General features: G+C 34.0%; 1 protein-coding gene across 4 annotated transcripts in view; it reads right to left on the reverse strand.

Moving 5' to 3' along the window:
* Positions 1-14,676, reverse strand: part of CSNK2A1 (casein kinase 2 alpha 1) — a 55,460-nt gene that overhangs the window by 18,298 nt on the left and 22,486 nt on the right. For all 4 annotated transcript variants that reach the window (XR_012486767.1, XM_074292832.1, XM_074292833.1 and 1 more), the window contains 2 exons: positions 3,445-3,651; positions 1,733-1,844 (listed from right to left, as the gene is read on the reverse strand). Coding sequence is in view for 3 of the 4 variants with exons in the window: in XM_074292832.1 (XP_074148933.1) it covers positions 1,733-1,844; positions 3,445-3,545 (213 nt within the window). In the remaining variant the exon portion in view is untranslated. The remainder of the gene's footprint in view (positions 1-1,732; positions 1,845-3,444; positions 3,652-14,676) is intronic.

Below are 14,676 nucleotides of genomic sequence, written 5' to 3' on the forward strand. Positions count from 1 at the left end.
TGTTAAAAATATGCACAGATAAAACTATCATGGTTCTATTCAGACATGCATAGAACACATGCCACTGGCATAGCTCATTTGGAAGCAGCTATGGTATGTAAAGCACTCGCATGAAAATCCAATGCAATCGTAACTATTCTTTCTAAAGATTTTAAAAGTAAAATTTTAAATTAATAGCTGAGAAATTAAATGCAACCTTTCTCTTCAAGTTATTCTCCAAGTTCCTCACAATTCAAACTCAATGGTCTTAATTCAAAGCCAACTTTACCCATCTTAACAAGAACTACTAATTAACCACAGCGGAATCTTCTACCAGATAACTATATTTTGGGGGACAGTAAAAAAAAAAACTATCCATATTCCTACCTAACCACCTTCCCAATTCTTTTCCCTTTACCTGAACCCTATCCATTAAGATAGGGTCTAGACTCAACTGCTTTCTTTCATGAATCTTTTCCTGATTATAATGTTAAAGTCATATAATCACATAAGTTTTTAATTGGAAGGGGCCACAATAGCCATCTATTCTAACTCAAAACTGATGGCCTTTTTTTTTTCTTCTTAACTTCTACATCTTTGGTCTATGTAACCATGTACCATATATCATATATTGCCTTCAATGAATACATTTATTATGCACTTACTATGTGCTAGGCACTCTCAAAATGAGTCTCTGCCTTCAAGTAACTTATTTTACTATATGACTAGCATTTTTAATGATTTTTTTTTTTTTTGCTTTAACTAGTCTGGCTGCTCTAATGACAATATTAAAATACACACACACACAAACCAGAAAAAGAAGGAAAAGAGAGAGTGCTCAAAAAAAAAAAGCAAAGCGAGCGCTACACCAAAATTCTTCATCACTGAAAAACATTGTTCAGAAAAGACGTTCACTTCTCAGGGTTAAGAGTTCTAAGTGAAGAAATGCTGGCTAATTGTAATGAGTACCTAGAATTCTGTAAAGTGATTAAAAACTTTCTACTTCCACTATTTGTAGGATTTTGACATCTTACATACTTGGATTACTAAAGGAGCCTTTAATCTGTCTCTCTGTTTCTGATCTTAACTATTCAAATCCACCTGACAGATTGGAGCTAATATACTATTTTCCTTTTATTTACAGGAGAAATGTTGGTTTATTGACAGCTAGAAATTTTTGGTTTCCAAAAATGATTTAAAAATACTGAATTTTAAAAGCTAAAAGGGAATTTGGAAGTAATTTAGTTCTTCCATATTACCTTTCCCCATCTATTTGAGTCTTACCAATTTTTTACCAGTTCAAGATAGCCTCCTCTTGTGAAATATTTCTTGCTTGCTGCAGCTAGAAATGATGTATCTTCTCTAAACTTTCAATAACTTTTTATTTCTCTCATTTTAATGGATTTACTTGAACATATTAAAGTTTATCATTTAAGTCCTCCCAAAAGAAATATGTCCCCTATATATCAACAGATATCTGGACATCTGGATTCTAGTCCTGGTTCTGCTACTAACTAGAGTTAGTTATGTCTCAGACAAGTCACTTACATCCACTATGCCTCATAATAATAAAACCTGTTTTACCTACTTCACATACAATTAGAAATATGACAGGTATAAAAATCATTGAAAAGTCACAAGTGATATATAAATTCAAGGTATTATATGTCTATTATTTTCCTACTATTAAAATAGCAACAGAAGATTCCATTTCAAATTATCTCTGAACAGTTAAAGTTCTCTCTTCACTTACCTTGAGAATTTTAACAACTACTTTTTCATTATTTGTGATGTTGATGGCTTCAAATACTTCACTGTATTTACCCCGGCCTAACTTTCGAACTAGTTGATAGTCGTCTTGGTTTCTGCAAACAAAGAACACTATTAGTCTCAAAAGACTTCATATTTGTTTACTTCCAAGAAACAATGTTTCTTATGAGAATCTCTCTCTTCTAACCAAGGAAGACAGTAAGAGGTTTTAAAAAATGACTACACCTATATTTGCATTTGTAAAAACTGGTAAATAGTGAAATATAAAAAGCTCCATTTACAACCTAGAAAGGAAAGTAAATTTTGGTAGGCTCTTCTGTAGTTTATGAACCACAGAGACATAGGTCTTTTCCTTTATTTTCCCACTAGAGATTAAGGAAATGTTCATTTCTATTGTTTCTTACTTTGGATGATTTTGCTTCACAAAAGTATCAAACAGATCTCTTTTGTACCCTAAAGTTTGACTCTAAAAGCCAATTATTTGGCTTTCTGGCCAGCTAATTTTACTCAAACAATTAAAAGGGATCCAGATGTACAGAAAGGATTTAAATGTGAAAACGATAAAAGATATGGAATAAATGCTTTACAATTTGGACAAGCTAAACTTAGTAATTCCATTTCTACTCTTCTAATAACATGAAAATGAAGAAATTCATGGAAACTAAATGGCAGTATGCCAAAAATTGGAAAAATGTGTTTAGAGCCATTTAAATAGGACTAAATATAAAGCATACTTTAAATTAAGAGATAGTGATCAAAGTTGCTGTAGTAGAAACACAAGCATTATCTACAGAAATTATCTAAATAGCTCAGAGCCTGAAAGACAGGAATGGAAATGCTAGATTATCATCCAACATTTACTAACTAGTATAGGTTTTGAATCCTTATCATCTGAAGAGACTTATTTTATTGCCTTCTTATGCAGTTGCAATAAACTCTTAAAATTACCTTAACTACTAGCAACCTACAGCCAGAGTCAAAGTGTCCTTTTACACTTGAAAAGGATATGGAAATCACATAGGAATAGATTCATTTGCCAAGAAAATATTTTGTGCTTACCCTCAAGATATGAATCTTATATGGACCACTTTGGGGAGGGAGGGAGTAATTGAATATTACCAATTAAACAAACTACACAGAATGACACTGTAATTGCTCAAGTGAACATTTGAGCCAAATTCTAAGGACACATACAGTCTTCTGACAAGCATTTAGGTATTTTATTTTGTATTTCATAAACAAGGGAACAATATTCAGGAGATATACCTGTTCCCTAATCCCAAAAGTACCTTGAATAGGATTTGGAGGTTTTCTTAATGTATCTTAAGTACCCAGTGTATATCTAAGTAGACTATCCTCAAAACTCAATAGGTTAGTGAAAATTTTCCACAGAAGTATAATTTACTTCTTATGAGTTATATTTAAGATAAATGCTTAGGATTAGGGTTATGGTAACAAAAGTTACAGGAAACAAAAGACTAGGATTCACTGATTTTTAAACAGTGAGTCAATGAAACAAAATTATTTCTTCAGGACAAAGAGAATAAATTGAGAGATATTGCAAGCTGTTACACTGGCCTTGACCTTAGTGTATTACAGCTGCAGAAATAAATAGCTTTATAGACTTATAGAGAGAAATCCATCAAGAGTCAGGGCCTTTGGGAGAATTAAAATGAGGCAAGAAGAGAAAATTACCCCCATTCCACCACATGTGATTCGTAGTCCCAGTACTCTCGGGGTCTGTGTGTGTTAACATCAGTGTAAACTCTGGCCCTGCTTGGCACGGGTCCCGACATGTCAGACAGGTTGGCGGGCAAAGCTGGACTTGATGTTAAAAGTTCTGGTAGTCAATTCAGAGCCAATTAGGGGTAAGGCCTTGTTTAGACCCCTTGTTTTCTCCAACTGCAGAAACAAAATTAAACAAAGGGTTACTTAAAAAAAGAAAGAAAAGAAAAGAAAGGAGAAAAGAGGTGGCTCACAAATACTATTCTTCCCAAGAATACCTCTGGCTCTATGATTGAGAGACAAATTTCTCTTATGTATCAACCAAGGTATTTATTGTTATGTGAAAATTCAAACAATCCTTATATGAAACTATTCTTCCCATATTATTAATTTTGCAAAGAAATCTTGGATGTCTTGTATTTACAGGAAAAAAAAGGATTTGGGATCCAATTACTTAATATTTAAACATAACCTTGATGATGTATTAGCACACATATAATGCAAAGATAAAATGCTCAAGTAGTTTATAATTTAATTGAGGAGAAAAGTTATGTAGATCAACAAACGCAACAGAAATTTGTTTAAGTATCTTAAGAAAAGGAGAAAGTACAATGAGAACAGATGAGGGAAAATTAATTTGGTGATGGATAAAGAAGCAATGAGTAATCTTTGGCTACTAATAAAAAGGGAGAATAGTGGAAAATAAGGTTGAATAGGTAGATGGGAGACATCACTTTCAAAACCATACTAAATAACTTCTGTCTAGTAACCATGAAAACATTTAAGTTTTTTTGAGTCCAGAAGAGATATGCACAGTAGGAAGACCAAAATGGAAGGATCAGAAGAAGCACCTAGTAGTGAAGACCTAAAATCATATACAACTTATTTGTTAGATTCGGAAGTTTTTATACCAAGTAGATGCCTTTTTAGAATGGACGCTCAAAGTTCAAGTTACTACGAAAATATCAAAGGATAAATATATTAAGTAAAGGTACAATGATCACTGAAGTTACAGTACTTTCTAAATATTTGTCAAAAATTAAGCTATAGCATTTCCTTTAGCTGGAACAAAAAATTCTGTCCCTAGACAGATATTAGTTTATATTCAATAAATGATGAAGCCAGGATTTGGACCCAAGCTCAATAAAATTATAAATTGATAAGTATAACTGTGACCAGGCAGATTAAAAATCAATTCTATAAAAGCTAAGTTGGGCTGTCAGATATACTTCAGCCATTTCTTGAAACTTCTTTCCTTTAAAAAACTGTATTTAGTTTTATATACAAACTTTCTTTTTTGTATATAGAATTGTTATAGTCAAAATAAAAATATATTTGATCAAAGGAGAGATCATAGATATAAGGCTAGAAGAATGTTTAAATGATGTGCCCAAGATCACAAGCTATTAAGCAGCTGAACTCAAGACTAGAAGAACAAAACATCTCTGTGGTCTTAAGTACTTTCCTTCCAAAGGAGCCTTTCTTTACAATAAACTTACTACCAAATAATCTAATGAGCCAGCAAAGAATAAATACAAACTATCCAATTTACACTGCAGACCCTGAAGATACTGCTACATTTTCATTACCATTCCAAATGACTGAAAAAAACTCTTTAACAAACTTTTGGGGATTCACCCTCACTTCCCAACATGAATCCCCAAAGACTCAAAACCCTGCACATTCATTTATAAGCTCACTCATTAGAAGGAATCCCACCTTCCTCTGGGAACCCTTTTTTCCCCCAGGGTCCCACCTGCCACTTATGACACTGACATTAGTGGCTTTAATCTCATAGACCTTGAACAGCTATTGACAAACAGTTTTTTTAAACTTCATAACAAGGGGGAAAAAAAAACAAACAAACCCAGTTGTAAAACTATTTCTTAATTGAGAAACTTACAGAATATATAGAAATGTACAGGACACAAAACAGAAATGAATATCTATTTCCAGAAACCTTGGCTATCTAGTGACCTAGATCAGAGTTAGGAATATTCCAATTATTAACAAAACATGTGTATAGCGTTTCCACATCATTAGTTCATTTGATTGTCATAATAATCTTGTGAAGTCCTAAAGACAGGAGATAGGGAAAGGGACTGGTAAAACAGAAGTAGAATCAAGATCTCCTGTCTATTTAGGGCATTGTCCACTTTTTTCTTTTCTCAAGAAAATGATGAACTCAGGTACATATGAACTTCTGTTAGTTTTTTAAAAAGTAAATAGAAGTAGTAAAATTGCTTTGTTCTCTTCTGAACTTTAAACTATATCCACTCATATGAAAGTGTTCCAAATCACTACTGATCAGAGAAATGCAAATTAAGACAACTCTGAGATACCACTACACACCTGTCAGATTGGCTAAGATGACAGGAACAAATAATGATGAATGTTGGAGGGGATGTGGGAAAACTGGGACACTGATGCATTGTTGGTGAAGTTGTGAAAGAATCCAACCATTCTGGAGAGCAATTTGGAACTATGCCCAAAAAAGTTATCAAACTATGCATACCCTTTGATCCAGCATTGCTGCTATTGGGCTTATATCCCAAAGAAATACTGAAGAGGGGAAAAGGACCTGTATGTGCCAAAATGTTGGTGGCAGCTCTTTTAGTAGTGGCTAGAAACTGGAAGATGAATGGATGTCCATCAATTGGAGAATGGTTGGGTAAAATTATAGTATATGAAGGTTATGGAATATTATTGTTCTGTAAGAAATGACCGGCAGGAGGAATACAGAGAGACTTGGAGAGACTTACATCAACTGATGCTCAGTGAAATGAATAGAACCTGAAGATCGCTGTATACTTCAATGTTGTATGACGATGTATTCTGATGGAAGTGGATATCTTCAACATAAAGAAGATCCAACTCACTTCCAGTTGATCAATGATAGACAGAAACAACTACACCCAGAGAAGGAACACTGGGAAGTGAATATAAATTGTTAGCACTACTGTCTATCTACCCAGGTTACTTATACCTTCGGAATATAATACTTAATGTGCAACAAGAAAATGGGATTTGCACACATATATTGTATCTAGGTTATATTGTAACACATGTAAAATGTATGGGGATGCTTGTCATCAAGGGGAGGGAGTAGAGGGAGGGAGGGGATAATTTGGAAAAATGAATACAAGGGATAATGTCTTTAAAAAATTTACTCATGCATATATACTGTCAAAAAAATTATAAATAAAATTTTTTAAAAATGTTCTATTTATGCTCTTTTTCATTCAGTCTTTCCTAACACTAAACAGACAAATGCAAGAGCATTGAGTTAACGGTTTTCAGGGATGAAAATTATGAGAAATCTTTCTCTGGACAGAAGTACAGTGGAATTGTAAGTGTTGTTTTTGACACAGTCAAGATTGCATCTGAATTCTAAAGAAGTTTTTATATAGAAAGACAAGTTGTTAATATGTGTTGTCATTATAAAAAGTATTCATAAAACTTCAAAAAACTATACACTAAAAAGAACATTGCAATATACATAGACTAGAAAGGATTATATATGAACTTGTGTCATTTCATAATTGCTTAAAAAAAATAGATACAATTTATTCTACAAATTACTTCCTGAAATTTGTTTTGCTTTCTACTATTCCCTTCCTATTATTATTCTCCCACTTTAAATCCTGCTCATTCCCTTAATCTAACTGTATACATGTTGTTTCGGGTAGAAATGAGGATCCTCTGATTCTTCTTTAAGGATGAATGTATTATTTTTGATGTGGCAGCTCTAGATTTTGTTTATAATATTCCTGGGATTTTTTCTTCTGGAATTCCCTTTAGGAGATACTTGGTGGGTTCTTCCTAACCATTTTTGTCCTCTCTGTGTTAGATCCTAGCTGTTTTAATTTATGATTTTGTTTTGGTCCCAGGATTTTTTTAAAAATTCATACTTTTTAGGGAGTCCAATGACTTTAATTATGTCTTCTTGACCTGCATTCCAAGTCGATTGTTTTTTAAGTCAGTTTTAATATCAGACCTTTTATTTTCTTCTATTTTTCAAATTTTTTATTTTCTCGTTTCTTGTTGCTCCATAGAATTCCTCATATCAGTTTGGTCTATTCTAGTTGTCAGGAAGCTTATTAACTCGTGAGGTTTACCAAGTTCTCTACTAGTTTATTTATTCTCTTTCCAATTTTCCTCCAGAGCTTTCATTTCATTGAAACTACACAAAACCCTCTACCTCTTGTTTGATTCCCCCCCCCCCCAGGTATTACTACAACTTGTGGAAAATCCATTTTTTCCCTTTGAGTTTACTCTTAGTTAAGAGTTATTTTCTCCTTTGAAGAGTCTTATTTATTTATTTAATCATTTTTTATATAGGTTAGTGTCTTAGTTAACTCATCTCATCACCTTTAGAAATGTAGCTTTGTGCTAGGGCCAGGTGATTTAAGAAATATAATATAATATATAGTCTAAGTGACAAGTGATGCGAATTTCAATTAGGATGGTGGTTATATAAGCAAAAAGAGGGGCCAGATTTGAAACATGGAAGTAGAAATGGCGAGATCTTCTATTTGATTGAATGTGGAGAGTGAGGAGTTTAAGGTGACACCAATGTTTCAAACCTAGGAGATTAGAAGGATGGATGTATCCTAAAGTCAAGAAATTTTTACTACAGAGTTCAGAGTAAAAGTTAATGTAACTCCATCCAGGTTTGCCTATTTTGTTCAACTTGCTATCCCTACTGTAAATGAAAAGTGGGGAATAAGGATTCTCACCTGATCATTATTCCTGACCTCAAAAAGTGAACTTGGGGGGAGAGGGGGTGTGACAGGAGACATGGGTGAATAATTAGTGTTATGCATGTGAAGGTACAGAATGGAATTTTCCTACTGCATAGCAGCAGGTCCTTCCTCAGATAGTGGTTAGGTTATAATTGCCTGTAGGAGTCAATTTTTCTTTTCACATTCCCCAAGAGGAAAGGTTGGGAATTTGCATAGCAGAGGAACAGAGTGCAGTAAGAAATGTTGGGTGGTGAATGTAAACAGAGAGAAGCTGCACAATAGCTATCCAAAGGCAGATAGTATGTGACCCATCTAGTTAATGTTACATCCCTTAGGGCTGGTCACAGTCTCTCAGTTGGCCTATCCTTACTTTGAAGCCATTGGCACAAACAATCATCATATATATATATATATATATATATATATATATATATATTTTTAGAGTGATAAGACAATTATTTGCAAATTATTTAGAAATATTCTCAATATAATGGTAACAGAAAGCAACAGGATTGGAGTCAGAAGATCTCAATTTGGCTCTCCTAAATGTCATTCTAATTAATAGCATTAATCTCATTTCTAGAAATTTATAGAAGCTGAAGAAGAGTGAAATAGAATTGCTGAGTGGATCAGAGGGTACAGTTAAAATACTTTGTATTTTTGAAGTTATTACCATGATTAAATACAGTCAGATAATTTTTAGAATACAGGGGCCCTAATCTATTCAAATCATATTTTGGAAACCCATATACTTTAGCCAATAAGCACTGTGAAAGTAAGTATTTTGTAATAGTTAAATAGTAGCTTATTATTTTCCAAGTAGTCAGTATCTAAGAGGTAAAGTGATAGTTTGGAATAATTCCCACTACTTCTGCCTTACCAGTGATAAATTGGCAAGACACTATAACTAATTTCTATGCCTGAAAAGATCAGTATCTTGAGATGCAAAAACAATAGGTCTAATTTCCCATTTCTGTCCTAGTAAGTAATTAGGTAGTAATTAGTTAAACTAAGTATAAAAAAAGATAAGCTATTTTCTTTGTTAGTTACATTATACACTTCTAAATTTGTGTTAAGACTGTGACCTTGGGAGGAACCTCAAAAATAATCTAATCCAATTGCCACATTCTACATATTGAGGAAACACACTCAGAGAAGTAATCAATCAACAAGTACGCTTTAAGTGGCTAATGCCTGCCTGGCATCATTTAAAGTATTAAAAAATTCTTTTCTCACAAGAAGCTTAAGAGGTAGACAGAATAGAACAAATATCACCCTGGAAATGGAGCCTCTGAGAGATTAAGTGATTTGCTCTTGATCACCCAGGTTGTGTTTGGGGTGGGAGCTAAATCATGGTTTTCAGATTCCAAATTCAGCACTTTATATATATTATGCCAGATTGCTTCTTTGGTTGTTTCACTTAATATCATATAGCTAACAAATGGGAGACCTGGAACCTGAAGTCATATTTTTCAAAATTTAATGTTCTTTCATGCTGTCACAAATCAGAAAATCCTAAATCCCAATTCTGCCATTTATTGTCTGTGACCCTTGAAACTTCTCTTCATTTCTCTGGACTAGGTTCCTTCATCTGTAAAGAAGATAATACAACTTTCTCCCAAGGGCTACTATAGGAAAGGTGAATAATGTCATTGTGTTGGGTATTTCTTTCCAGAGAAAAACTGCTTCATGATCTGAAGATATCTTCCTGCCTTTTATTAGTATCTAGTTAGATGAACATAGATAAGTTAAAGTAACTTGCCTATGTTTCCATTTTCTTCATTTATAAAATAGGCATAATACAACTTGTATCATCTACTTCACATTCTTTCTATTTCTCTAATATATGTATGTATATATGTATATATATATGTATATATGTATATATATATATATACACACACACACACACACACACACACACACACACACACACACATATATATACATATATATATATATAAATATAAATTCTTAGCAAACTTTAGGGCCCTTCCATTTGAGCATACATGTTCTAAGGGAAGAATAATGAATGTGGAATCAAAGGTTGATAAAGATTTCTGCCTCATCACTTCTCTCTGGTCTTAGTTTCTTCAGTGGAGAGCACAAGAAAAGTGTTTGGGCTAGATGGTCTCTAAGATTCTACGAGGGACAAATCCACATGCTTTGTTTCCCTTAGACCACAATCTTTAGGTGCTACAGTTGATCCAATTTTGCTAAGACAACATATTGTAATGGGAAAAACACTGGACGTGATTTCAGTAGGTCTAGAAATCCTTAGCACTATGATTGGACAAAGCCACTCAACCTCTCAAAAACTCACCTGCAAAACAAAAATACAATCTACCTCACTGGGCTGGTGTAATGAGAGGGTTTTATAAATTTTAAAGTGTTTTAGAATTAGAAGCTCTTATTAGTAATTCTGACATCCAAGGAGTACATATTATCACAAAATAGGACCTCAGCAAAAGAGTCCCAAGACAACCATTTAGTTAAGCTACCAAACTAAGAAAAACCTCCACAACTCAACTTTACACTGTTTAGCTGTTCATTGTCTCCTAGACAAAAGTACATTTCTGGCCAGACAAGAGTTAACACAATAGTGATAAATTCTGGGTTCTTTCTTGTTTTTTTCCCCTGTCTTGTTAAAGAGTGATTTACTCCTTAGCCAAGAGCAGAACCAAAAGTTAATTACTATGAAACTCTCCAGATTCTCAAGTGTTTAGCCTAAAATGACTCCTACTGCTTCTGTCTCCATCAAATGGGATTAAATTATGAACTAGTGGATTTAATTCTGTATTGGAAAAAAGGCCACCTAGTTAACTACTTAATAATCAACTATGTTTGCACACTGTCAAATATGCATCATCATTCAGACCAATTCCAAATAGTTACCCTTCATTAGGCAGTGAAAATTACACCAGGGATTCTAGCACTACAATGCTCAGCATCTTTAGAAGAATCTATGGAAAAAAAATAATGTCCAGGAGAACTAAACACAAGAAATCTAGGAAACAAAGTGGATGGGGTAGGAAGAATCATAGAGGAACACAGAAAGAAATTAAGGAAAACTAGGATCATAAGACTTGGAACTCCAAAGGACTCTGACCCTATGTAAACTAACACTTTGATTTTACACACAAGGAAACTAAAGTTCAGAGATGTTAAGTGACTTGCGCAAGGTCACAAAGGTAGTCCAAGTACAGAATTAGGACAACTGATGTCCTCTGATTCTAAGTCCACCATTGCTTTATCATGTTATAATAAGACCACTAGACTATATCAGGAAAAAGAGGCTTTAATTTTGACTCTACAATATACCAATTATAACCATATTCAAGTCACTGGCTTCTCTGGCCTCAGCTTTTTCATCAGTAAAATCCATACTTGCAAAACTAATCTTGAAGGGTTATTATCAAAATGTAACTAGAAATTGCAAGTAAATTACCTTGTAACCAGAAAGCTATTGTTATTTAAATACAGCACAATTATTTTAAACTTATATAATATTACAAAAAGATTTATGTTATGAAAAAAGAGTATCAGATTTTTAACCAAATGATCTGTTTGAACCTAACTCTTCCACTTACTACTTGTCTGCTCTTAGCCAAGCTCCCTCTTTCCCTCTCTGGGTCTCAGTTTACTCATTTGCAAAATGAGAAAGCTGAACTAGATGAATTAACTAAGTGTTTTTAAAGCATTTAATATGTCAGACATTATATTAAACAGTGAGAGACATGAAGACAAAAAAGAAAATAGTCCCTGCTCTCATGGAATTTATATTCTATTGGGGAGACATATACATTATATATACAGAATACAAATTATAGAAAAGAGAGAGCAGTTGAAAATCAAGAAAGCCAAAATAAAGGAAATAGTCCTCACACTGATTCCTGCATGATATAAAGGATTTTATGAAGCATGGGTGAGAAGGGAGTACATTCCAAGAACAGAGGACAGTTGAGTATAAAGACAATGAGATTACATATGGAATGTCATGTGAAGAACATCAAGAAAGCCAATATAGCTGAACCATAAAGTACATGAGGGTATAGTGTGTGTGTGTGTGTGTGTGTGTGTGTGTGTGTATGTATATATATATATATATATATATATATATATATATATATATATATATATATATATATATATATGAAATATAAGTTGAGGCCATGTTGTAAGGAGACAGGAATAAAGGGAGTTTTCAGAGTTTTGGGAAATAGTTCCCTTTTATCATTTACTCAATCTTCCTTTAGGTCAAACCCACCAATTAGTTTCTCAAAATTACAAATCAGACCTCTCCTCGATCTCTTTTGCTGAATCGTCTTCATATAAGTCATATGCTTTAACTATAGATACGAAACAGTGATCTGCTCTAGGTCTGATTTTCTTCTATACTAATTCCCTATGAAATCTCAGCACCTCCAATGGATTTAGTTATAGTTCTATTTATGACTCTCAAATCCATCCTGCCCATATCTTCTGATGGCCTCTAAATCTTGCATCTCCAACTGTTTTTCAGATATTTTGAACAGGATGTTCAATAGACACTTAAACTCAACATATCCAAAAGTGAACTCATCTTTTTCCCTAAACACAATTTCTCTCTCCCCTTCAACTTCCCTATTAGTATTGAAAGTACCACTTAGAAACCCAGATGTCATCCTTGATTCAAAACTGCCTTCCCCTCCCCTGCACCCCTGTCTAATCTGTTGTCAAGACCAGCTGAATTCACCTTTGAAATCTCTCAAATATGCCTCCTTTTCTTTTCTGATACTAACACATCCTGGTGCAGGTCCTCATCATTTTCATCCTTGAACTTCTAAAGCAGCTTGTTGGTGGGTCTAACTGCCTCAATTCTCTCACTTCAATCTATCCTCCATTCAGTCCTCCAACTCCTCCTATCCCCACCATTCTAATTTTCTTATAAGATGATACTAAACAAATGCACAAACTCTTTGATCCAGTTGACACTAGCCTTCTTGCTGATCCACTAATAAGACAATCTCTGTCTTGGTCTCAGATATTTTCTCTGGCTGTTCCCCATGCCTGGAAAAATCTCTCTCTTCATTTCAGCCTACTAGTTGCTCTGCCATCTTTCAAGGACTAATTAAATTTCAATCTTCTTATGGATCCACACTTAACACCATATACCAAGATAAGATCAAAATGGGTCCATGATTTAGGCATAAAGAATGAGATCATAAGTAGATTAGAGGAACAGAGAATAGTCTACCTCTCAGACCTGTGGAGGAGGAAGGAATTTATGACCAGAGGAGAACTAGAGATCATTATTGATCACAAAATAGAAGATTTTGATTACATTAAACTAAAAAGTTTCTGTACAAACAATACTAATGCAAACAAGATTAGAAGGGAAGTAACAAGTGGGAAAATATTTTTACAGTTAAAGGTTCTGATAAAGGCCTCATTTCCAAAATATATAGAGAACTGACTCTAATTTATAAGAAATCAAACCATTCTCCAATTGATAAATGGTCAAAGGATATGAACAGACAATTCTCAGATGATGAAATTGAAACTATATCCACTCATATGAAAGTGTTCCAAATCACTACTGATCAGAGAAATGCAAATTAAGACAACTCTGAGATACCACTACACACCTGTCAGATTGGCTAAGATGACAGGAACAAATAATAATGAATGTTGGAGAGGATGTGGGAAAACTGGGACACTAATACATTGTTGGTGGAGTTGTGAAAGAATCCAACCATTCTGGAGAGCAATTTGGAACTATGCCCAAAAAGTTATCAAACTGTGCATACCCTTTGATCCAGCATTGCTGCTATTGGGCTTATATCCCAAAGAAATACTGAAGAGGGGAAAAGGACCTGTATGTGTCAAAATGTTTGTGGCAGCTCTTTTAGTAGTGGCTAGAAAGTGGAAGATGAATGGATGTCCATCAATTGGAGAATGGTTGGGTAAATTATGGTATATGAAGGTTATGGAATATTATTGCTCTGTAAGAAATGACCAACAGGAGGAATTCAGAAAGGTTTGGACAGACTTACAAGAACTGATGCTGAGTGAAATGAGCAGAACCAGAAGATCACTATACACTATACAGAAGATCAGTATACACTTCAACAATACTGTATGAAGATATATTCTGATGGAAGTGGATTTCTTCAACATAAAGAAGATCCAACTCACTTCCAGTTGATCAATGATGGACAGAAACAACTACACCCAGAGAAGGAACACTGGGAAGTGAATGTAAATTGTTAGCACTACTGTCTATCTACCCAGGTTAGTTATACCTTCAGAATCTAATACTTAACGTGCAACAAGAAAATTGGATTTAAACACACATATATTGTATCTAGGTTATACTGTAACACATGTAAAATGTATGGGATTGCCTACAATCTAGGGGAGGGAGTAGAGGGAGGGAGGGGAAAATTTGGAAAAATGAATACAAGGGATAATGTTA

The sequence above is a fragment of the Sminthopsis crassicaudata genome, chromosome 2, assembly GCF_048593235.1.
Source record: "Sminthopsis crassicaudata isolate SCR6 chromosome 2, ASM4859323v1, whole genome shotgun sequence".
Taxonomy (NCBI): domain Eukaryota; kingdom Metazoa; phylum Chordata; class Mammalia; order Dasyuromorphia; family Dasyuridae; genus Sminthopsis; species Sminthopsis crassicaudata.